This window comes from Eutrigla gurnardus (genome assembly GCF_963514095.1).
Source record: "Eutrigla gurnardus genome assembly, chromosome: 24".
Taxonomy (NCBI): domain Eukaryota; kingdom Metazoa; phylum Chordata; class Actinopteri; order Perciformes; family Triglidae; genus Eutrigla; species Eutrigla gurnardus.
The window spans coordinates 11219101-11241759 of record NC_139935.1 but is presented as its reverse complement, the minus strand read 5'-3'; the positions used below and the strand labels follow the sequence as shown (position 1 = coordinate 11241759).

General features: G+C 43.1%; 1 protein-coding gene and 1 long non-coding RNA gene across 2 annotated transcripts in view; both read left to right on the top strand.

Annotated features, from left to right (window-relative positions):
- Nucleotides 1–393: 393 nt before the first annotated feature.
- Nucleotides 394–889, top strand: LOC311009679. The gene is made up of 2 exons (XR_014596674.1): nucleotides 394–691; nucleotides 785–889. It is a non-coding gene; the product is annotated as an uncharacterized lncRNA (long non-coding RNA).
- Nucleotides 890–1493: 604 nt separating this feature from the next.
- Nucleotides 1494–22659, top strand: part of LOC311010007 (CD5 antigen-like) — a gene marked incomplete at both ends in the record, with an annotated part of 28808 nt that continues 7642 nt past the window's right edge. Inside the window, 6 exons of the mRNA XM_084004490.1 lie at nucleotides 1494–1564; nucleotides 1944–1999; nucleotides 4512–4796; nucleotides 8456–8770; nucleotides 8864–9062; nucleotides 10850–10910. Of these exons, the coding sequence (XP_083860616.1) occupies nucleotides 1494–1564; nucleotides 1944–1999; nucleotides 4512–4796; nucleotides 8456–8770; nucleotides 8864–9062; nucleotides 10850–10910 (987 nt within the window). The remainder of the gene's footprint in view (nucleotides 1565–1943; nucleotides 2000–4511; nucleotides 4797–8455; nucleotides 8771–8863; nucleotides 9063–10849; nucleotides 10911–22659) is intronic.

Sequence of the window (22659 nt, the reverse complement as noted above, 5' to 3'; positions counted from 1 at the left end):
TTTTTACTTGCCCCGGGCAATCGGGCAACCGTTATTGTCGAACCCTGATGTTCAATCATTAATTGTGCAAATTGTAGATAATTGTTCTCATTTGCATATATGTGCTAAAATATTTGCAATTTCTCTAAAAGAATGAGAAATGATAATCTGTTGTGAAGCAGTGGCCAGTGGTTTGGAGGTTTACACATGTTGTTTAGAAAATATTCATTATCTTTTGAGAATTGTGGCAAAGCAATTGAGAAAAACTGTAAATGATGAACTGATGGTGGAATTGTTTTGAGTCCAGTTTAAATCACTGAATAGTTTCATGACATCTTTTTCTCTGGTGTCTGGTGTCTTTTCTCTCTCTCTATTTGATCTTCTATCATCTCTCCAGACTCTGTCAGGCTGCTGAATGGGACTAGTCTGTGCTCAGGCAGACTGGAGGTGAAGTCCAACCAGTCCAACCAGTGGTGGTCCTCAGTGTGTGAAGCTGACTTTGACCAGCAGGATGCAGAGGTGGTCTGTAGGGAGCTTGGCTGTGGGGCTCCTTCAGTCCTCCAGGGGGCGCTCTATGGAGACGTGGGGGCTCCAACGTGGACCAAAGAGTTCCAGTGTGGAGGCCATGAGTCTGCTCTCCTGGACTGTAGAAGCTCAGGCTCAGATAGAAACACCTGCTCACCTGGCAAAGCTGTTGGACTCACCTGCTCAGGTAGAAGAGGAGCTGCAGCTTTGATCTGGTTCATTTCTGTTCTCATCAAACTCACTTTGCTCTTTGACTGACGACTCTCTTCTTTCTGTTCAGAGCCTGATGATGTCAGGTTGGTGGGAGGAGCCAGTCGCTGTGCTGGAACACTGGAGGTGAGACAGGGAGACTGGAGACCAGTGGTTGGCGATGGCTGGACCCTGAAGGAAGCAGCTGTTGCCTGTAGAGAGCTGGACTGTGGCTCTGCTGTTTCTGTAGGACGGAGAAAGGAGTCCTCAGACAGACCTGTGTGGAGGATCAGGTCTGACTGTGTTCATTCTGGATCCACTCTGAGGGAGTGTGCAACATCAATCTCCTCTTACTCCATCCTGGATCTCACCTGCTCAGGTAAGCCCCTCAGTGACATCATCTATGACAGCAGTGTTCCCAGTATGTTCCTTCCTCTGTCCCAGTGACAGTCAGTGGTTTCCACTGGACTGAACTGTAAAGTTCTCCAGGACAATGACGTCCTAGAAAGTAGAGAAGTGGGCTGGTTTCTGGAAGCTTCAGACCCTCCATATTAGGGGTGGGAATCTCTTGGCACCTCACGATTTGATTATAAACCGATTATAGATGCATCTTGATACAACAATTTTTTTTGTGTACATTTCCATGCATGATTAAAAAAAAAAAAATTAAATCTGACTTTGCTACTCAGAGTTTGCTCGTCACTTCCTTCTTTTGTGGTAATTATTAAAGAAAATCAACCCTATTAATTACCTTCTCTCATATATTATGAAAGAAAAGGCTTTTCTTTGTCACAAGTAGAATGACTTCCTATGAACACAAAGTCCTCCTGTTACAGGCGATGAGCTTATCCCTGAGAGAAAACAGTGAACTGTAGCCGATTATACAAATAAAAAGCTTTCAATGCAATAATCAATGCAGCTGCATTTCAACACATCACAGCGTAGCGGTCTGTGGTCTCCCGTGGGATAGTATCTTACGTCTCATACAGAGACCGAACAACAACAAGGTCTCTGCCGTATTTATGCCGAGACGACGTTATGTTCAGTGTTTACGTAGCAGCTACGGTGTTAGCCTAGCTTAGCTCTGAGCGAGCCGAATGCAAAAACAGGTATTTGTAAAGTTATTTTGTATCGTCTTAACGGACAGACTTAATAAACCATGACTTCAGACTTTTTACTAATCGTCATTACTTCGGCATACTCTTTATCTCTTTAAATGGTAAATAAATCACAACGTGGTTCTTTGACAGCGACCGCTGCTGTGAATGCAGCTCTATGAGACTCACTGATCCCCCTCTGGGTAAAGGTAGAAACTCAGACAGGACGCCGTTTAGTTTCCTGGTGTGTCTGGGACTTCACAACATGTACAAAGCAGTACTAGTGTTTATTTCAGCCATGAATGATGAACAGTATCAGTGTAAATGCAGCGGGTGCCGGTGGGATTTCTCTCTCAGCCGTGTCTCTGTTATGTGTAACGCCACAGACTGTCCGGGCGCTGCATTTCAGAGTTCCACCTTTTGTGTTCCGTAAACAATACGGAATAAAAATAATCCATTTTTGACAATTGTGAATCGATTCCGAATCGTCCGCATCACGATGCTGTCACACAGCGGTGATGGGTGTCCTGTCTTGGGTTTTCTGTCTTGTGAATTTTATGTTTTATTTTGAAAAGTAACTCTCCTCTCGTTTCAGGTCACTTGCCCTTCCTCATGTGTCTCCGGTCTGACGTCATCCCTAATCCATGATTGTTGTCACCTGTGCTCCCCTCCCTGATGTCTATATAGTCTGTGTCTTCCCCTGTCTCGTTGCCAGAGTATTTCGTCCCACGTCTGAATCTAGCCCATGACCACAGCTCTCGATCGCGTCCAAGTCTTCTTTGTTCAGTGTTTCAGGTATTCCTCGAGACGAGTGATTTTGTGTTTTGTTAAAGTTTTCAGTTCCTAGTTCATAGATAGATTCTCGTAATAGTTTTGTCCTCCTCGTTTAGGAGCGTTTTCTGTTTTCAGCCTTTCAGTGCTTCGTTTTTTTTCCTCCCTTGTTGGAGCGTTTTGTGTTCTCGTGTTGTTCCTATTTTTCGATATTTGATATTCCTGTAGTAGTCTTGTGTCCTCCCTTTTGGAGCGTCTTTCGTTTGTTAAAGTTTATAATTTAGTCCCTGTTAGAGTAGACATTTAGTTAGCCTTTTGTTTTGTATCCTCCCCTGCGGAGCATTTTCCTTTGTCGTGTTTGTACGTCCGCCACCTTCCCTATCCCCGCTCCCCTTCCCTTTTCCCTTCCCTCTCTCTCCCCTTTTCCTAAGGTTAGGAACCTAGTGAATTTTCATAGCCATTGTGTTGTCACTCGTTTATTGGAATTCGTGTGAACCTGTAAATAAAAGCTTGGATCTACTGTCCTCACTCTGCGCCTGAGTCCTCCTTCTAGTCCAGGTCTGACAGATGCATCTAAGTATTGATTTTTTCCCCACCCCTACTCCATAGACTGCTGAGCTCCACCTGGCAGGACACACCTGTCTGTCTGTCAGACCTGTGACATCACTTCCTGTTTTGAGGGTCCATCTTGTTGAACGGAGGGTAAATGTGACCTTTCATCTCTCGTCCCTCATTTCCATCTAAAGTCTTACCAAACTCCTTTCAGTAGAGAACTACAAACAGGAAGTAGGACCATATAACAGCTGTGCTCAGGTCATTTCACTGGCTTCCAGTCCATTTTAGAATTGATTTGTTCATGTTAATGGGGGTTTTTCATGTCATGTCCTCATCCAAGGCACCTCAGAGGGATGACAGTGGCAGACATGTTTGCAGCAGCATCCTGGGATTCTCCGGGCCCTTTCATCTGTTTCTATCTGCCAGATGGATCTGAATCCTCCCGAATCATTCAGTGTTAAATGAGCTCGATGGCCGATGAAGCGTTGACCATCTGGTGCTTTTATGCACACATCAAACTGTGCAGCTCTAATGTGATCATCACAGGTTAGCGGCTGCATGAGGACCATGAGGGAGAACATGGACGTCCCCACTATTCTGCAACAGCAGTGCTGTGTGAAGAGAGTGCAACACATTTCTTTGTCACGCGGCTGATATGGTGTTAACGTGGCACAGTTGGTGTCTCCCTGCCTTATTACGTGGAGCATCCACAGTTAGTGAAGTGTTGTGTTGTCTGCTTGTGGACCTCGGTGTCACAGTGGGACAGAGACCACATCAGCTTCACCCTTAAGCCACGAGGACACGGGAATGTGATGGAACATGGCTGCAGGCTGTGGTGTTGTAACCATGTGTTCTGGTGTTCATGATGAACTGATGGTGGAATTGTTTTGAGTCCAGTTTGAATCACTGAATAGTTTCATGACATCTTTTTCTCTGGTGTCTGGTGTCTTTTCTCTCTCTCTATTTGATCTTCTATCATCTCTCCAGACTCTGTCAGGCTGCTGAATGGGACTAGTCTGTGCTCAGGCAGACTGGAGGTGAAGTCCAACCAGTCCAACCAGTGGTGGTCCTCAGTATGTGAAGCTGACTTTGACCAGCAGGATGCAGAGGTGGTCTGTAGGGAGCTTGGCTGTGGGGCTCCTTCAGTCCTCCAGGGGGCGCTCTATGGAGACGTGGGGGCTCCAACGTGGACCAAAGAGTTCCAGTGTGGAGGCCATGAGTCTGCTCTCCTGGACTGTAGAAGCTCAGGCTCAGATAGAAACACCTGCTCACCTGGCAAAGCTGTTGGACTCACCTGCTCAGGTAGAAGAGGAGCTGCAGCTTTGATCTGGTTCATTTCTGTTCTCATCAAACTCACTTTGCTCTTTGACTGACGACTCTCTTCTTTCTGTTCAGAGCCTGTCAGGTTGGTGGGAGGAGCCAGTCGCTGTGCTGGAACACTGGAGGTGAGACATCAGGGAGACTGGAGACCAGTGTTTGACTATCACTGGACCCTGAAGGAAGCAGCTGTTGTCTGTAGAGAGCTGGACTGTGGCTCTGCTGTTTCTGTAAGATGGAGAAAGGAGTCCTCAGTCAGACCTGTGTGGAGGATCAGGTCTGACTGTGTTCATTCTGGATCCACTCTGAGGGAGTGTGCAAGATCAGTCTCCTCTTCCTCCATCCTGAATCTCACCTGCTCAGGTAAGCCCCTCAGTGACATCATCTATGACATCATCTATGACTGTGGTTTTCAAACTAGGGCGTGCCGAGTAGGGCCCTATGATGGAATCACATATTTTGACAATGAAAATGTAATCAACTGTAAAATGCGGAATTTCATTGAATTTATAAAAGTCTTTGTTTTCTCTAATATATATATATATATATATATATATAAACATTATAAGCGTTTGTCGAAAGAAAAGAGAAAAAACACATTGAGAGTCTCTCCTGTGTTTTAGTGTAATTAACAGACAGGGTCTCTCCTCTCTGTGTGTTTCACAGAGGGGCGGGGCTGACACACACACACACACACACACAGTGATTGATAGTCATGTCGAAGATGTTTATGATAAGTTTTTTCTGAGTTTTGTCATCAAATGACCCACAAGAATCCATGTGATGAGCAGCTCCAAACACAATCTGACGTTAGAAACATTGAGAAATGAACTGATTCACAACTGATAGTGAAACTTAAATAGCGGCGAGTGGATCGACAGACGCGCTGACTTCAGACACGGTGAAAGTCCATAAATGATTGCACACACATTTGCATATTTATGCACATGTTCATGGTCTCTGAATAACAAGGAATTATAATAAAACTACTAGAATGTTTTAGGGCTGTTGGAACGAACTTCTGGAACCGAATATAATTTGAATAATAAACAAATCAGTACTATTGGAATGTATACATGTATGTAATGAAATGAGTATATGTTTTTTTAGAAACGTATTTTTAACACTAGGAAATCTCGTCCTCCTCGTCTTGGCCTGCCCACATAAACGGATGCTTTTGACACATGAAGTCTGATGAACAGTAAAGTTTTCTGAATCACAATCTCACCACAGAAACAGCGACAGCAGCGCACGCAGAAATAACGGCGCGGCAGCACTCCGTGAAATGAAACAAAGATATGGACGGAGCTCTAGAAGCGATGACGTCCTGACAAAGATGCATGCAATGTGGTTGTTTTACTTTCTTCATTCTTACTTATCTAGAAAGCTGTCAGCTGTTGGTAATTCAACATATTCAACATATCTGCTGAATGCACCAAGATATCTGTATGAGAGAAACCTCCACGTGTGCTGCTTCAGGAGTCCTCTGGGCCGACCACCAAGCAGCCTGAAAGGACTCCTTCTTCAGCTCCACAGCTTTCTGAGCCGCTGGTTTCCACCAGCAGGTTCTTTGGTTGCCACCATAGCAGGCACCAAAAGTGGCCACAACTCTGAGCAGCTCAGTCGGGGGCTCGTCAGTATCTCCACCCCCACGTGGAGTCCTTCACCCTGAACACCTCCTTACAGGGCTCCAGACTAACTTTATGCATTGGTTGCACTGGTGAGCCTAACTTTTTTTTTTTAGGTGCACCAGCACAAAATTCAGGTGCACCCACGTTTTTCATTGCGTCGCCTTTAACACCAAAAGGTCACCTTTTCATCGCTCTCCTTTTACATAATGACGCCCCCTTATGGCCTAGGTTAACTGCAGCACCATCAGCACCCAGAGCACCCGTTTTCTCCAGCCAATCTGCACACTGATGCCCAAACGCAGCAAATGCTTGCTTTGTGGCAGCATAAATTCCTCAAGAATAAAAAGATCCTACAGGTCACTAGCCTATAGATTGCAAATGGAAAACTGTTTATGTGATCTTAGCCTAGCCTACTTATATTTTTACTTAGGCTATTCATTTGAATAATATTAGGAATAGGCTACTATACAATTTCCTATTCATGATGTCTCATGCTGTAATGTGGGCCTTCAAACACTGTGCGTGTCCATGCTCCACCCGACATGTCCAATTAACATGTTGACCGGCCTCCCTTTATGCAAAATGCGGCAGTAGACAATAACGCACTCCTTCGTAGAGACTCTTCCACAAACGCACTATTACCGGCCATATTCTGACCGCACTCCCGACAATAAATGCAGTGCATTGAGTCCCTTTCTTCATCGTACATCAGCCAGGGGAATTGCTTCAACCAGTCCTGTCTGAAGGCATATTTTGGGGCTTTTTAATTAATTAATTAATTGTCTTGGGGCCAGGCTTTCTGCCTCTCTTCATTTTCAAAGAAAAGTACCTGCTCAGCTCGCTCGCATTTTTCGAACTGACACAATTTACAGCAGTGAAAAGGACCACAGCCAATCAGAGGCAAGGACCTGCCCGAGCTCTGTCTCTTATTGGTTTAGACCACGTTTCTAAACACAGCTTTATTCTCAGGAAGATAAGAGAGAATCCAAAGCTGTAACTTCTCTGTGTGGAGAGCAACGTTTGTGGAGTCTCTGAGCAGAAGGAACAGAATAGAGGATCTGCAGATGATGATGTGTTTCTGCTTGAAAACATATTGAAAGTGTTGAACAATGGATAACAGTTGTTAGAGTGTATTCATGTAAATGTGATGTAACACTGCTGCAGGCTGTGGTGTTCTAAACATGTTCTGGTGTTACAGTTTATTTCAATTTCTTTGGCTCATCTCTTGAAACTTTGTTAATATTCTCAGAACCTGATTTGTCTAAATAGCTTCCATGTTCCAACACAACACCATAACTCACCTGCAAAAGGTCAGAACTCACTCAAAACATTGAAGTCGTGCTTCAAAACAAAGTTAGTGTCTCATATAAAAAGTCTCTGCCCTCCAAATGAAAAGTTCCTTTGACCTCATGGAAACAATGGTGGTCAGAATGTTTAGATGTTTTTCAGGACGGCAGTGGAGCCTGGAAATGTTCCTTATATCCACATTTCAGGTTTGTCCTATTTCTTTAGTTGACCCTGAATGTTTCCTCTACTAGAATGTTCTGTTTGTCCAGTGAACTGAACACTAAACTGAATACTATCCACATGCTGACTCATCAGTACAAGTTTCTTTTACAGTATTACACACTGCACTCACGTTTCCATGGAAACGGTTACAGTTGCCCTGTTCATGATGTACCTGAGCAGGTTCCTCCATGTTCAGACATTGTGGTTATTCTGTTGTAGTCCAGCTCTATAAATATGTTTGGTAACAGCCGTACTCATGAATAGCACCTGTCAGCTGACTGGAGATGACGTGTGATTGGTTGATGTAAGATGGGACAAACTCCTCATTGGTTAGTGAAGTTCAAGTTTCTCCTGACAGACAATTTACCAGTTTAGTGGACGTTAGAAAATACTCCATAGTACATAATGATATTCATGGTATATATGCTGACACATTTAGACAGTTGAATGGACTATTGTACATGTGATGACTCACACCATGAAAGAATTCATACATGTTTTGAAGAGAACAACTATTCAACTGAGAAACAACATAATCAGTTTTGATCAGCAAGATATGTTCAATCATTAATTGTGCAAATTGTAGATAATTGTACTCATTTGCATATATGTGCTAAAATATTTGCAAATTATTTAAAAGAATGAGAAATGATAATCTGTTGTGAAGCAGTGGCCAGTGGTTTGGAGGTTTACACATGTTTAGAAAATATTCATTATCTTTTGAGAATTCTGGCAAAGCAATTGAGAAAAACTGTAAATGATGAACTGATGGTGGAATTGTTTTGAGTCCAGTTTGAATCACTGAATAGTTTCATGACATCTTTTTCTCTGGTGTCTGGTGTCTTTTCTCTCTCTCTATTTGATCTTCTATCATCTCTCCAGACTCTGTCAGGCTGCTGAATGGGACTAGTCTGTGCTCAGGCAGACTGGAGGTGAAGTCCAACCAGTCCAACCAGTGGTGGTCCTCAGTGTGTGAAGCTGACTTTGACCAGCAGGATGCAGAGGTGGTCTGTAGGGAGCTTGGCTGTGGGGCTCCTTCAGTCCTCCAGGGGGCGCTCTATGGAGACGTGGGGGCTCCAACGTGGACCAAAGAGTTCCAGTGTGGAGGCCATGAGTCTGCTCTCCTGGACTGTAGAAGCTCAGGCTCAGATAGAAACACCTGCTCACCTGGCAAAGCTGTTGGACTCACCTGCTCAGGTAGAAGAGGAGCTGCAGCTTTGATCTGGTTCATTTCTGTTCTCATCAAACTCACTTTGCTCTTTGACTGACGACTCTCTTCTTTCTGTTCAGAGCCTGTCAGGTTGGTGGGAGGAGCCAGTCGCTGTGCTGGAACACTGGAGGTGAGACATCAGGGAGACTGGAGACCAGTGGATGGCGATGACTGGACCCTGAAGGAAGCAGCTGTTGCCTGTAGAGAGCTGGACTGTGGCTCCGCTGTTTCTGTAGGACGGAGAAAGGAGTCCTCATACAGACCTGTGTGGAGGATCAGGTCTGACTGTGTTCATTCTGGATCCACTCTGAGGGAGTGTGCAACATCATTCTCCTCTTCCTCCATCCTGAATCTCACCTGCTCAGGTAAGCCCCTCAGTGACATCATCTATGACATCATCTATGACAGCAGTGTTCCCAGTATGTTCCTTCCTCTGTCCCAGTGACAGTCAGTGGTTTCCACTGGACTGAACTGTAAAGTTCTCCAGGATAATGACGTCCTAGAATGTAGAGAAGTGGGCTGGTTTCTGGAAGCTTCAGACCCTCCATAGACTGCTGAGCTTCACCTGGCAGGACACACCTGTCTGTCTGTCTGTCTGTCTGTCTGTCTGTCTGTCTGTCTGTCAGACCTGTGACATCACTTCCTGTTTCCACAGCGTATCTTGATCTCATTCTAATATTTAACACTAGATCGTGGGCTTTAAGTCTCATATTGTGTAATAAAAGTTTTCAAACATATCTTTTTTGTTTGATAATAATAATAACCATAATTATAACGACAATAATAAAGGTTATTTATAGCACTTATCAAAACGACTAGTTACATCATGCTTTACGAGGCAGACATCAAAAGAGGAAAGGAGAGAATAAAATGCAACATACACACATTTCCAGATATTTATGAACAAATCTGAATAAATCCAAATTAATTCTTAATAAATATATCAATCTGAACGTCTTCACAAACTACAGGTAGCATCTAACAGGATGTAACTGTTTCTATGACTTCCTGTGACGTCTATGAAGGCTGCTGGAAAGTGTTGGACTGGACGGCAGCTTTTAGGCTCCGCCTCCTGCTGCTGCCGCCTGATCTCGTCTACTTTCCAGGCGAGGAGCAGTTCATCTCCAACGAGCCTCATGTGACCGTTCATCATCTCTCTGTCTTTACAGACCTGCTGCTGCAGCCAAACATCTCCATGTCCTCCTCCATGGACGGGGTCTCCGAGGCCCAGCAGCAGGGGTTTCAGGCGTTCAGGCGCTCCACCTTCATCGTCTTCTGCTCCGTCCAGCCACAGTACCCAGGAGGCTCCTTCCAGCTCACCTTCACCTCCTCCAACTCAGCACACAACTACACCCAGCCAGCTGTCAATCACACTGCCCACTTCCTGTTTCCTGCTGCAGAGCCCGCCCACCAGGGACGCTACAGCTGTGTTTATCACGTCCATGTTCTTTCTCATAACTTCTCCTATGAGAGCCGTCTGCTCTCTGTCACTGTCGTAGGTAAGCTGACTGTTCAATTCCTGATTAGCATGACTGGAAGAAGTGAAATGTAATAATATTATTTTAGATTTAGGTTTAATCCCACAGACACAAAAAAATGTGGCTGCAGCTGAAAATGAAGCAGAAGAATATTGTGCAAACAGGCAGCCTAAGACATATGGTTTTAATCTGATGCCAGATTGCCAGTCTGCCCATGCTCGGCAATAAACTCCTTTCTGATTCTGATTCTGAACATCGTGTCCCGACGTCAGGCTGCTCCAATCAATGTGCTTCATATCTATTAGGTGGAAGTTTAGGTTCACTGTCTTTGTGGAACAGAGGACCCAGAGTGTCCCTCTTCTCAGGCTTAACAAACTCAGAGTTTAACTAAACCTGCTTTCTGGAATCCAGCCCTGATCTAGTGAACAAAGTGAAACCAGGTCTGTAAATGGTGACAGCAAACAATGGACTGGAGGACAGAATGCCAGGTCCCTAGTTTGTGTTGAATGGCAGCTGTTGGAGTCATGATGAGTCATGTGATGACTGTCCATGTGTTTGATCATCAGATCTGAGACCTGTCATCATCAGATTGGTCACCGTGCCGCTGATTCTGCTGTCGGCGCAGGTCGGCCTTTACTTCTACTGTAAGGTACTGACACATGTCTGTTGTTGACAGCACTGACTCAGTCTGTGTTCATTGACCTGGAGAGAGGAGCCATGCAGGAAGTCACATGTCTGTGTGCTGTCACGTCTCTCCAGGCCAGCAGGGGGCAGAAGCCGGGCAGACGGGAGGACGTGGAGCCGGATTACTACAACCTGGGCGTTGGTGCAGCTGAAGGAGGGCCGACTGAACAGGAAGGAGCTCGGGGAGCAGAGTAGCACCTCCAAGGAGCTCCTCTCACATCCACATGGGTTTCTAACACACCGACACCAGCTCATGTTCATACGCATGTTCCTCTGGAAATATGACTCATCACATTTCTACTATATTGTTATTACTCTGGACATGAAAAGATGTCCATGTTGAAGTGGGGGGTTTGGAGCTAGGTGCTATCTCTGAAGCGTGAGGATCTGCTGGTGATGCTTCTGTACCTCTTCCCTGATGGTAAAAGAGTGAACAGGTGATGTGCTGGGTGGGAGGGGTCAGTGGGGAGCTGTTCTACTTCACCCTGGTAAGCACCCTGCCGCTTTCCTGATGTTTTGATGGTGGAGCAGCCTTCTGATATCATGCTCTGAGATTGAAAAGGGTGGACCAGCCAACCTAGGGTGGGGGAGACTGAGAGAGCTGGTCTGAGCTTCACTGGACTCCAATCTACAGTAGAAATGACAAAATTACAATCCCATCTCCACATTAATAACCTGTTTGAGCCCCTCCAGTCTGGTGTTCTCTACTGGCTTCCCATCTAGAAGGCACTCCACCATCTGGCCCCCCCTCATCTCCCTGACCTCATCCCCCCCTACCAACCCTCGCGGGCCCTCAGATCCACATCAGCCGGTCTCCTCTCCATCCACAAATCCAACCTCCGCAGCTTCGGGGCCAGAGCCTTCTCCAGGGCAGCTCCCAGGCTCTGGGACTCCCTTCCCCAAACCATCAGTGATTCTGAGTCCCTCACCATATTCCAGTCCCGCCTCCAAACCCATCTTCTTTCTTTCATTGTTTTGTCTGATGGTCTGTTTATCTCTTGTCTGTAAAGCGTCTTTGGGTTCAGAAAAGCGTGATATAAATTGAATGTATTATTATTATTAGAAATCCTTCAGCCTCTCAGGAAGGGGGGCTCACATGATGCTTGGTCTTGTAGTTAGTGATTGTGTGCCGGCCCTGCCAAACCCCCTTAAAGTCATGGACTTGGAGCTTGTTTTCAGGTGTGACTCTAGAAGTGGCTTCAGCTGTTTGAGCTGCCTTTTGAAGTTGCTATTTAAGGAGTTTGTATTGGTCTTTGTCGCCACATTGAAATGCAACATTTGTCTCACTGCATAGGCGCCTTACTTCCTTGTTGAAGCGAGGCTTGTTGTTGCTATGGTAACAGGTTTCTTCATGGAGACGTGGTTGAAATCTCCCAGCACCAGGACTGCAGAGTCCTGTTGGAGGTCCCAGAGACTGTTTTCACACCGACTTCATCTGTTAGTCACATGTCATGACTTCACGTCAGCGCCCCCTTGTGGTTCACATGGCTCATTGTTGTTGTGAAGTCGATTTGGGCAGCAGGACACATTTAGCTGAAGAGAATCCCAATGAACAGCTTATTTTTGTGATGAACCAATATTCATATTTCATAAGAATTCTGCTTCATTTTGTACATAAAGTGTTGACTTAATGTTGTACTTTATAAACAAGTATTTGATTTTGTATTTCAGGATTTTACTCTTATTAATCATTTTGCTTATTTCATAAAAATTGTACTTGATTTTGCTATTTTTTATAAGTTTTGAGCTCATTTGACTTAGTTTAAGGAATGTTGTTGTTTATCGTGACTTTTTATTCATGACGATGTTTTATATGATGAGAAGAGAAAGCAAAAAGCAAAATGAAACAAAAATGCCAAAAAACTAACAAATATGAGGCCATGGGATGATCAGTAAATCCAAGGTAAATTTCAAAATAAAAGTATGTATATAGAATAATGATGAAGAATCTGTGGAGTGAGGGAGAATGAGGGAGTTTGCTCATTTTTGTACTGAACAGATTTTGAAGAGAAATAAGGTCATAACTAAGCAAACAATCTGAATAAACATAAGAAACATATGCAGCAGGTCGATGCAGTTGAAGTAGAGCATTGAAATCTTGACTTTGTATATTTGTTTTGGAATTACAATCGACCACAAATCTCTCATTTCATGTTTCTATGTTCCATTTTCGGCCTATATTTGATTTCTAGACTATTTCATGTGGTACGTTGTGGTTTTGAAGTGCTGTGATTTAGTTTTGGACACATTTAAGGAGCTTTGTTGGAGGAGCCTGAGATCTATTCAGCGTGTTGGTTTGTTTGAGATTTGTGAAGACAGACTAAAGAGAAGACAGACTACGACGTGCCGTTCACTATTTATTCACAATTCTATCATGAAGTCAAAGCAAGAGCTCAAGGACTGTTTGTGTTTGGAAAATGCTGGTGCATGGCAGTGATAGTAGTCCCAGTGTTTGGACTTAAAACCAGATGCATGAATCACCCAGGTGTTCATGCGGATGGTAATCTATGGTCCAGTGAACTAGCAGTGCTAGCAGGCTCAGTGTAACGGTAAGGCTCACATCATCAACAGTGTTCCAGTCAATAGAACGGAGCAAAGCTCCCCATAGTACAAGAATAACATGGAACAGGGCTCTTAGTGGTGAAGTCCAACATGGAGGAATCCTCACATCCAACGACTGCTCCTCTGGAATCTTTGTGCAAATGTAAATAAATACATATATATTACATCATGTGATGTATCTGTCTGTTTTTTCACGTGACACTCTGAAATGAACGGCTACATGTTGACACATTTAGCTCCTAACGGTTAAAAAAGTGGTGAGTATTTAAAAGTCACTTTTTACCATATTTACAGCAATATTTGTGAACTTTGTCATATTGTTTGTTTTTGTGTTCCAGCTGAGAGCAAATAGCTGACGAGTTGGCAGAGAGCATTCTGGGACCAAACAGTTCCTCCAATCAAAAGTCCAAAGTCTGTCTCCGTTTCCGATTGGTCTCTTTAATGTTGTAAAGAAATGTTTGACTCCAACGTGTCAAATCATTGTTCTCAATCACTTTGCCAGTTTTTAAATTCAAGTAGTTTCACATCATCATGTGATCAGTCTTGGACCACTTTGAGTGGAATCTATCATTTATAAATATAATATTAAGGAATGAATAATGGCCGTAATAAGATAAAAAGACACTGGTGATGGTATTTTCAGTTTACTGAGATGGGGTCCGACTCCCTGTGGTCTCCTGCTTATTATTATTATAATTATTGTTATTATTGCTATATATACTGTTTGATACGTGTGCGATGGTCCACAGGACTGTAGTTGAAACACACAGCACAACCGTATGAAAGCATCCCATAAAGGTCACATGTTGCCATGACAACAACGGAGAAATGACCAGACGGGCGACATCTTGGGCCAAATGCCAATGTCCCCCCTAAGGTCTAAATGTTGCATTGCGGCACAGGGTTAAAAGAAGTGACTTATGGGTAATCCACAGCAGAACGTGTGGAAACTGCTGCGGTAAGTCACATGCTAAACGCTGCAGGGATAATTGCAAGCTAAAGTGCCATAAATACGGTGGCCCAGAGGTGTCAGGCCAAATACAAAAGCCACAACACAAATAAAAAAGCCGCAACGGAAGTGACCTCAAACACATCTCATACTACATTTTTTTTTTTTTTAACTTTATTGACATCTCGTTCTCATCTTCTCTCACATAACTGAATTGATTTTGGTTCTAGCTCCCATTTAATGGACATTACTTATCAAAATATAAAGCATGATTAGTATTACACTTAATTAAATATTTCAAAATATTTTTTCAGTCAAACTACCATTGTCAAATGTTTTCTACAGTTTTTTATATATGCGCGCTCTCGCTTTCTTCCTCTTACCTGAGTAGCTGCTTTCACTCGCCATCGATTGCAACTATTAAGCAGCTTTTATCGATCATTGATGTTCATAGATTGTATTATTCCTCTGACCACGGAACACCAGCACCTTCACCGCGGAGACGACGGAGGAAATCGGCCGTCGGAGGAGCTACATTATTCACATACATGGAATTTGGATTTCCCTCTGAAGTAAGTTAAATCACTTATCTGGTTTAAATAAGTTCTTCTATTATTTGATTATCAATAGACAGGCATAAGCATGCATAAACAAAATCAACAGACATGTAGGCTAATATAAGCCGTTTTAATATCATGTATGAGTTTGGTGGGATAAAAACACAAGTAGTGGGCTATTAGTGAATCATTTATTAGACAAATAATCCATGTTATATATACAGGTTGCAATACGTGTATGATAAGAAATAAGTACTGTTCATCAACAAATTAACAGGAAAACATTCAGAATAAATGTAATATCTTGTGTTTTCTGTTACAGGTTGGTGCCAGAGGGCTGTACTGCAGGTCAATCCTCATGTTCCCCCGCTGGGGGAGGGGATTTAAGGAAGGACCTCCGTCTTTCAAGGCGTTCCAAGGAGAACCTCGTCCACTGCTTACTAACAGAACATACCTTATATATAGTTTACGTAATTTCTCCGGCGGCTGAGGAAGTTTAAGGTCTCCCCCTCCATCCTGAGGACCTTCTACTCCGCAGCCATTGAGAGCATCCTCACAGGTTGTACCTCAGCCTGCTATGGAAGCTGCACTGCACGGGACCGAGCTGCATTGCAGAGGGTATCAAGGCATCCCTCACCACGCTGGAGGAAACGTACAGCAAGAGGGTGAGGCTGAGAGCCAGGAAAATCTCTTCTTTACCCTGCTGCAGTCGGGCAGACGTCAACGCTGCATAAAGGCCAGGACAGACACTGAGGAAGAGCTTTTTCCTGCAGGCAGTCAGACTTCTCAACCATGATGGACTTTAATTGGCACTTTATGCACTTAAAAAAACACACACACAAACACCTGCAATTTTAAGTCATTTTTTATACTATACTTTTTTATCAACTATTTCTATAGCATCGCCTTAGGTAGATGCCTGTTTTTTTTAAATACATTACTATTTATAAAAGTTTTTTTTTTGCAGTGACAGACAGATTGCTTTACCCCTTTTAATTTCTTTGTATGTAAAGAATGCTGTTTTTTACAAAACGTGATCAATAAAATGTCCATATTTCAACGGTGGTGATGGGGGTTAGGTTTAGGTGACCTCTCCTCCCTCAGTGCTGACACTGTCAGTTCCTTTAAACAACATATACAAACACTTCTTGTAATCATTGTTTAGATCAACTATTCACCACTAGTCATATATTATAATATGTACTGTAATACTGTTCCACATGGGACAAACTTAATGGACTCTGATGTTTGAACACATTGTAGATATTACCCAGCACTGACTTTACCTGATTATTAATAAGAAAGACAACTTCATCTTGTTTCTTTTATGCTTCACATCAAGCATGTAGAGTTCAATACTTTAAACTGCTTCCAACTCACCTTGTATTTCTGCTTGAGGGTCTCCCACTTCTTCTTAGCTCATCCAGCTCCACCTTCCCTCCACCCCTGTTCTTTAAGAAACATCCTATATGAAGAACAGTACATAGAAAAGTGTTACAGCACATTGATGATTTCTTGCTGTTCAACAGAACGTTTCAGGTAGACATCTCAGGAGAGCAGGACATCTCCCATCTATATACGCTGGTGTTCAACCTTATATCATTGAGTAGCTAAATATGCACCAGTAGTACTTAAGCCCTGCATATGAGAATTATAACATTTAACACCACATTTTCTTAAATGAAGCCTCTCAGAGCAGCATTCCTCCTGCCGGTGAACTTCTCCTCATCGTTCCCTCCACCGGATGAGGCGCTCGGTGTCTGCATCCCTCCCTTTAACGAACAATGATGCACCATGTTATTTACCACCGTTAGTAAATATATAACCACGTTTTAACATAAGCACTATCTTTTTAGTTAACGTCGGTAAAAACGGCACATTTGCCGCTTCGGTTACGCTCGCTAACCTCTGTGGTAAATTACCGTCTGTAGGCTAGCCGGCTAGCAGGACCTTCGATTCGTAACGTTAACGTACAATTCCAACAACAATAAAGTAACGTTCATTATCAATACGATTTAAAAGTCAGCTGGAAACATAAAAGTCATGTTACAGTATACTTACATGTGTACGCGGTTTGTTGCTGACTGTCGCCAGAATCACCGCCATTATCCAAAACTTTTCAGAAGTCAGACGAGCCGCAATGCATTTTGGGAAGTTGAGTTTATCCGTGTTTTAGATCACTTCCGTTGTGGCTTTTGTATTTGTGTTGTAGCTTTTGTATTTGTGTTGTAGCTTTTGTATTTGTGTTGTAGCTTTTGTATTTGTGTTGCAGCTTTTGTATTTGTGTTGTGACTTTTGGATTTGTGTTGTGACTTTTGTATTTGTGTCGTGACTTTTGTATTTGACCTGACACCTCTGGGCCACCGTACATAAAGCCCACAACACATCACTTTAGTTTACTGTATTTTTGTTATCTAATTGAGAAATTAATACCGTTTATTTGGCGTCAGGTAAATTATTAAGTTCAGGCGCAGAGCTCAATGCTAGCTTATGCGTAGCTTATTTTACGTTGTCTCTGATGCTAGCCCTCCGTTCTCATTTATTATGTGTTGTGTAGGGCTGCTTGTGTCTCTGTCCGTGATGCTGACGTGCTGTCTTTGACACACTGGTTTCCCCATGTGCAGGTGCAGGTCTACATATACAACGCAGAGAGCAAGAGAGACTGGCACATAGTGGACCGTTACACATTCACATATAACACAGAATATTTTACATTCAACGATACAAACAAACATACCTGAAACATGGGAACAACACACAACCAGCGTGTCAATGAAAGATGTCAGTCTGTTCCTCGACCTACAAAAGAAGAGCTCCGCATGAGAGAGATGAGAGTACGCAGGTCACGTACACCTCGTGCTGCTGGTAGCTAGCTTAAATCACATTCGCACATATTACGGCAACAATTCTTCATAAAACAGTCAAACTACGACTTTTACAAGACTTACGCTTAACAAGCAATTATACACATTAAATGCTGACCGAGTCTACATAATAATATAACAATATGAAAACATAGTTTGCATTTATAATTATCGTGATGTCCGAGCGAACAGAATGGTAACTCACCCACAGCGTAACGTTACTCGCTTCTGAGCGCTAAACCAAATGCCCAGCATTAAGCGTAACGCAAACATCCGCTTTGGACTTTCAAAATAAAGTGGATTTTCAAAATAAAACCGTTGGTTGCAGTCCCAAGTTTGACAGGAATTTAACAAAATAACAAATTCATTATTTACACTGTTACATATGTGTAACTATAAAGGCTCTGTGTGCATGTTGACATATGTGAAATTAATATTATATGTGTAATTGTGTTATTATGCTATACATATATATATATATACCCGCTGGAGCTCCGGTGCGACCAAGGAACACATTTTAGCCGCACTTCACTGATTTTTGGTCGCATGTGCATCCTAAATGGTTGCACTCTGCAGCCCAGGACTCCTGAAAAACGGTGCGTGTGGAACAATGTTCCCTGCTGAGCAGCGGCATAATGCGCGAGATAGGAATTTAAGAAGCTTCGAGGCAGTTTTTGTCTCGAGCATTTTTTAGAATCGAGTTACTCGAATAACTCTAGGAATCGTTTCAGCCCTAGTTCAATATTAGCATGTGTAAATCCATAGTCAATGCCATTATCGTGGTTGTGTTACGTCTTGTCCACTAGAGGGCGTTCCAAAAACATTTCCAGTAAATATGTAGAGTTCCCAACAGGCGACAGCTTTCTAGCTTAGTTAAACGTTAAGCTTAGTGAAGTGTTGTATTACAAAGTGAATGACGTCAAATAGTCAACTTTAACAGAAAGTACAACCACGTTACCGTTCTCCGGAGGACGTCGTGTGTCCGTTGCCATGGTTACAGGTCACAAAGGCATCCCTTTATGTGGGTAGGCCAAGGTGAGGAGGGTGGGTTTTGCAAACACATTGGATTATATTTTCTTAGCATTTGATTAGTTTAGATTTTGTTTCCTATTTGATTGACATTCGATCCTGAATTTCATCCCAACAGCCTGAATATGTGGAGAGCATCACGGAGGTGAAACGAGTGCAAAAGTGACCTGTTGAATAAAAAAAGACCTCTTTAATCCAAACTAATATTGAATTCATGTGTTTTATTGAACCAGAGAGATCAGTGTCTCACAAACACAACCAGAATCTTCTAAATCCAACCAAGTGTTTGCATTCTTCTCTGATCAATTGTCAGCATGATGTCATAGACGACACCCGTTGTTCAATCAGAGGAGATGAACGGTGAATCAATCATCTCATCTCATCCTGGAAGAAGATCCATTTGTGCTCTTCTGTCCTGGTTTCTTTTCCACTCTCCTCCTCTGCATCCTCCATGACTGTGTTGGTTCTCCTCGTTGTGTTTGTTCCCCTCGGCTTCTGTCCTCCTCTCATCCTCGCTTCTCTCGTATCTGCCAGACACCGAGCTCGGAGTCGGCCGAGGCAAGAGACGAAAGCACGAAGACGCAGAAGCAACTATGGCCGTGGTGAAGAGATCATCCGTCATCCATAAGCACGGGGGAAAGAGAAACCGTGGAGCCAAAATGGAAGCTGTTGGATGTTGGATTTAGTGCAAATCCAGTCATAGAAAGCTTCTTGTGTTGTGGTTTATTTGGGGTTTTTCCTCGACAACTTGTATGCAAAGGTTTAGTACGAGTCCATGTGTTGAGTTAAAGATGATCTTGTCTCTGTGTGTAAGTTGTGACTGTAGTTTGCCTCATATGTGTCGACGATGGCCTTCTTTTGATCCGTCCATTGGACACATTTAGCTCGGTAATGTAAATCTTTTCAACCGATTGATGCCACATGTGATTTGAATACATAATGGTGATAATAATATAAAAAGACAGCGGTGGAGATACTTTCAGTTTACTGAGATGGGGTTCGACTCCCTGTAGTGTCCTGTTTATTATAATTATTGTTATTATCATATGAGTTGCATTGACCCACCTTCATGGATCCATTACTTATATTAAAAATGATTATTATTATATATCATTATTATAAGTATTACTACTATCTCATGTTACAAATAGACAATGGTGGTGTGGCTAAGGAATAAGACACATTATGAAAGTGTTGATGGTTCAAATCCAGGTTTGAATTTTACCGAATGACTTATTTTCTACCTTGAGGTCAGAACTATTTATGAAAGGCACACTCACACACATGTATCACCAAGATGACTTTAATTCTCAAATGATTTGATGTTGGATCGACACATGAAGCAAACATCTCATGTTAGGTTGACTGGAAACTCTTTGACTTTCTTCATTATTTCATTCACCACTAGGGGTCCCTAGCGTACTTATTTGAAGCTTTGGGGTGGAACCACTTTGGTGGTTCATCTGGCTGAGAGGCAAGGGTGTAGGTTTCCCTAATTGGCATGTACCATTACCTTTCCTTCACCCCCTAAACATACAATAAAGAAACAAATATGTGTGCGTCTCATTCCACCTGTGTATCCACCTCTACACACCCGTCTGATTTATGTCTATGATTTCAAGTGCTTTATGCTCCTTAAATCTTTAATGTTAATATATCTGTGTAAATGTAATATTCCACACATTGTAATTCCTCTGACTTCCCCTGGTAACCCCACGTTTCACGTTGCAACGCTATGAACTGTGGGTAATTCCCTCAGGTAAAGTCAGCATCGAAAGTAGTGGGCTCAAAATGTCCGTGAGCGAGCCCTCGCGCACTTCAGGACTTGACCGTGGCACAGACCTGGGGCCTCATTTATAAAACTGTCAGTAGGATCCTTACTAAAAGTGTACGTACGCCCAAAAGCCAAAGTTTGCGTGCGCCAAAAAAAAAAAATCTGATTTATAAAACAGGCAAGCTGTACGCAATGTTCCCTTTATAAGGGAGGGTGACGTGAGGACGGCACAGCTTCCAAGTCGGCGCAAAGCAGCAGTGCACCCTGGGCGCATGGCACATCAAGCGGTCGGGTGCTCACTGATGCCGTCCTGCAACTTCAGCGAGACACAATTGAGACACAATCACCGCCTTCAACAACGTTGCAGATGAGCTACAGCAAACACGCTCTGTGATGCAAGAAATTGCCATATTAATAAGTGACTTTGTTAAAATGAACAATGATTGTTGTCTTCCTTATCTTACAAACCCCGCATGACATCCTCACGGATGTTGATACCCCTCCAGTCGGGCTGGGGGCCGTGGCTCACTGCGGTCACGCCAGCCGCCGAAATCTGTTGCGCATCTATTCCTGTACTTAAGTGCCCGAAGTTACCAAAATGGTGTTGAAAGCAGTTTTTATATCAGGTGCAACGGTTAAACATGAGGAAAATGATGGGTTTGCTAATTTCTTCAATAGATCTTTGTTCAGAGTGACTGTGACTAGCAGTTACATAGCAAATATCAAGTCATTTTACTGGATGGTTTTCTAATAAAGTCACCTCAAAATCCTGAATGTTATTATAGAAAATATCAAGACATTCTACTGTATGGTTGTATAATAAATTCAATTCAAAATCACTCCCAGTATCAAAGTGCACACTGGCGAATGGATCATTTCCTGATTTTCTAATCTAATCAGTGGTGTTTCCTTGCAGAGGCCAAGGGAAGCCAGGCTTCCTCCGTTTTTTCAGAATATAACCATCATTTAATAAAATCACTTTTTTAACAGTTTACGTAATCCCTCTGTGATGTGTCTGTCGTCTCCTCCTCGTCTCTCTTCAGTAATTATTGAGCGTTTCATGATGTGTTAAACAGCGCCCCTCTAAATGTTACGGGGTGAATGAGCGTTGAAAACATGTTACTGCACCCTGTTGTCTGTGAGGAGGCCAAGCTGCGCTGAACTCCCTTGGTGGAAAAAAAGAAAGGTTTTCGGACCTTTAATGAGGAGAATTACGTCCGCACTGAGTGGCTAGCTGGTAGCGCCAAGCTACAGCGGCTATTCTGCTGGCCCTGTCTCCTTTTTGACAAGGATTCCTGCTCCCTGAATAATCATATAATAATAATAAGAGAGAGAGAGAGAGAGAGAGAGAGAGAGAGAGAGAGAGAGAGAGAGAGAGAGAGAGAGAGAGAGAGCTCAGCGTGTGTAAGTCCTGGTAAAATGATGCTGGGCGCTCTAATAGTTCATCCGACCACGGGAAATAGCAACATATAAACTGCAACATCCGTTTTTCTGCTCCCACCCCGTAAAAAACATACACAGCTTCGAGGTTGTGTCTCACTTGGCTTCCTCGGAAATGTTCCCCACGCCACGCCACTGGATCTAATGGAGGGTATTTATTGTATCCTGTATTACATGCAGTCGGCCGTCTCCTCCTCCTCCTCCTGCGGTGACAGCGCTGATTCAATATTTCTAAATTATTTTGATTTAAGATACAAGTTGGATTTTAAAAGAAGGTGTTTATGAAAAAAATTGCATGCAGTAAAAGCATCAAAAACACTGCTGGAGTTCATCATGATAACACGGATCTAACGTATGATATGGAGTGTAATTAAATGTGTGCGAGTCATCAAAATGATAATAGTTCTTCTCACGTTTACTTCCTACAATCTGACTTCAGTTCACCACAGCTCCAGCTGTGTCGCTGATTCCCCTCCAGTCTCCAGAATGTGCGTAGATCTGAGAAGTCTAGGCACAGTGGTTTTGGATCTGGACCTGGT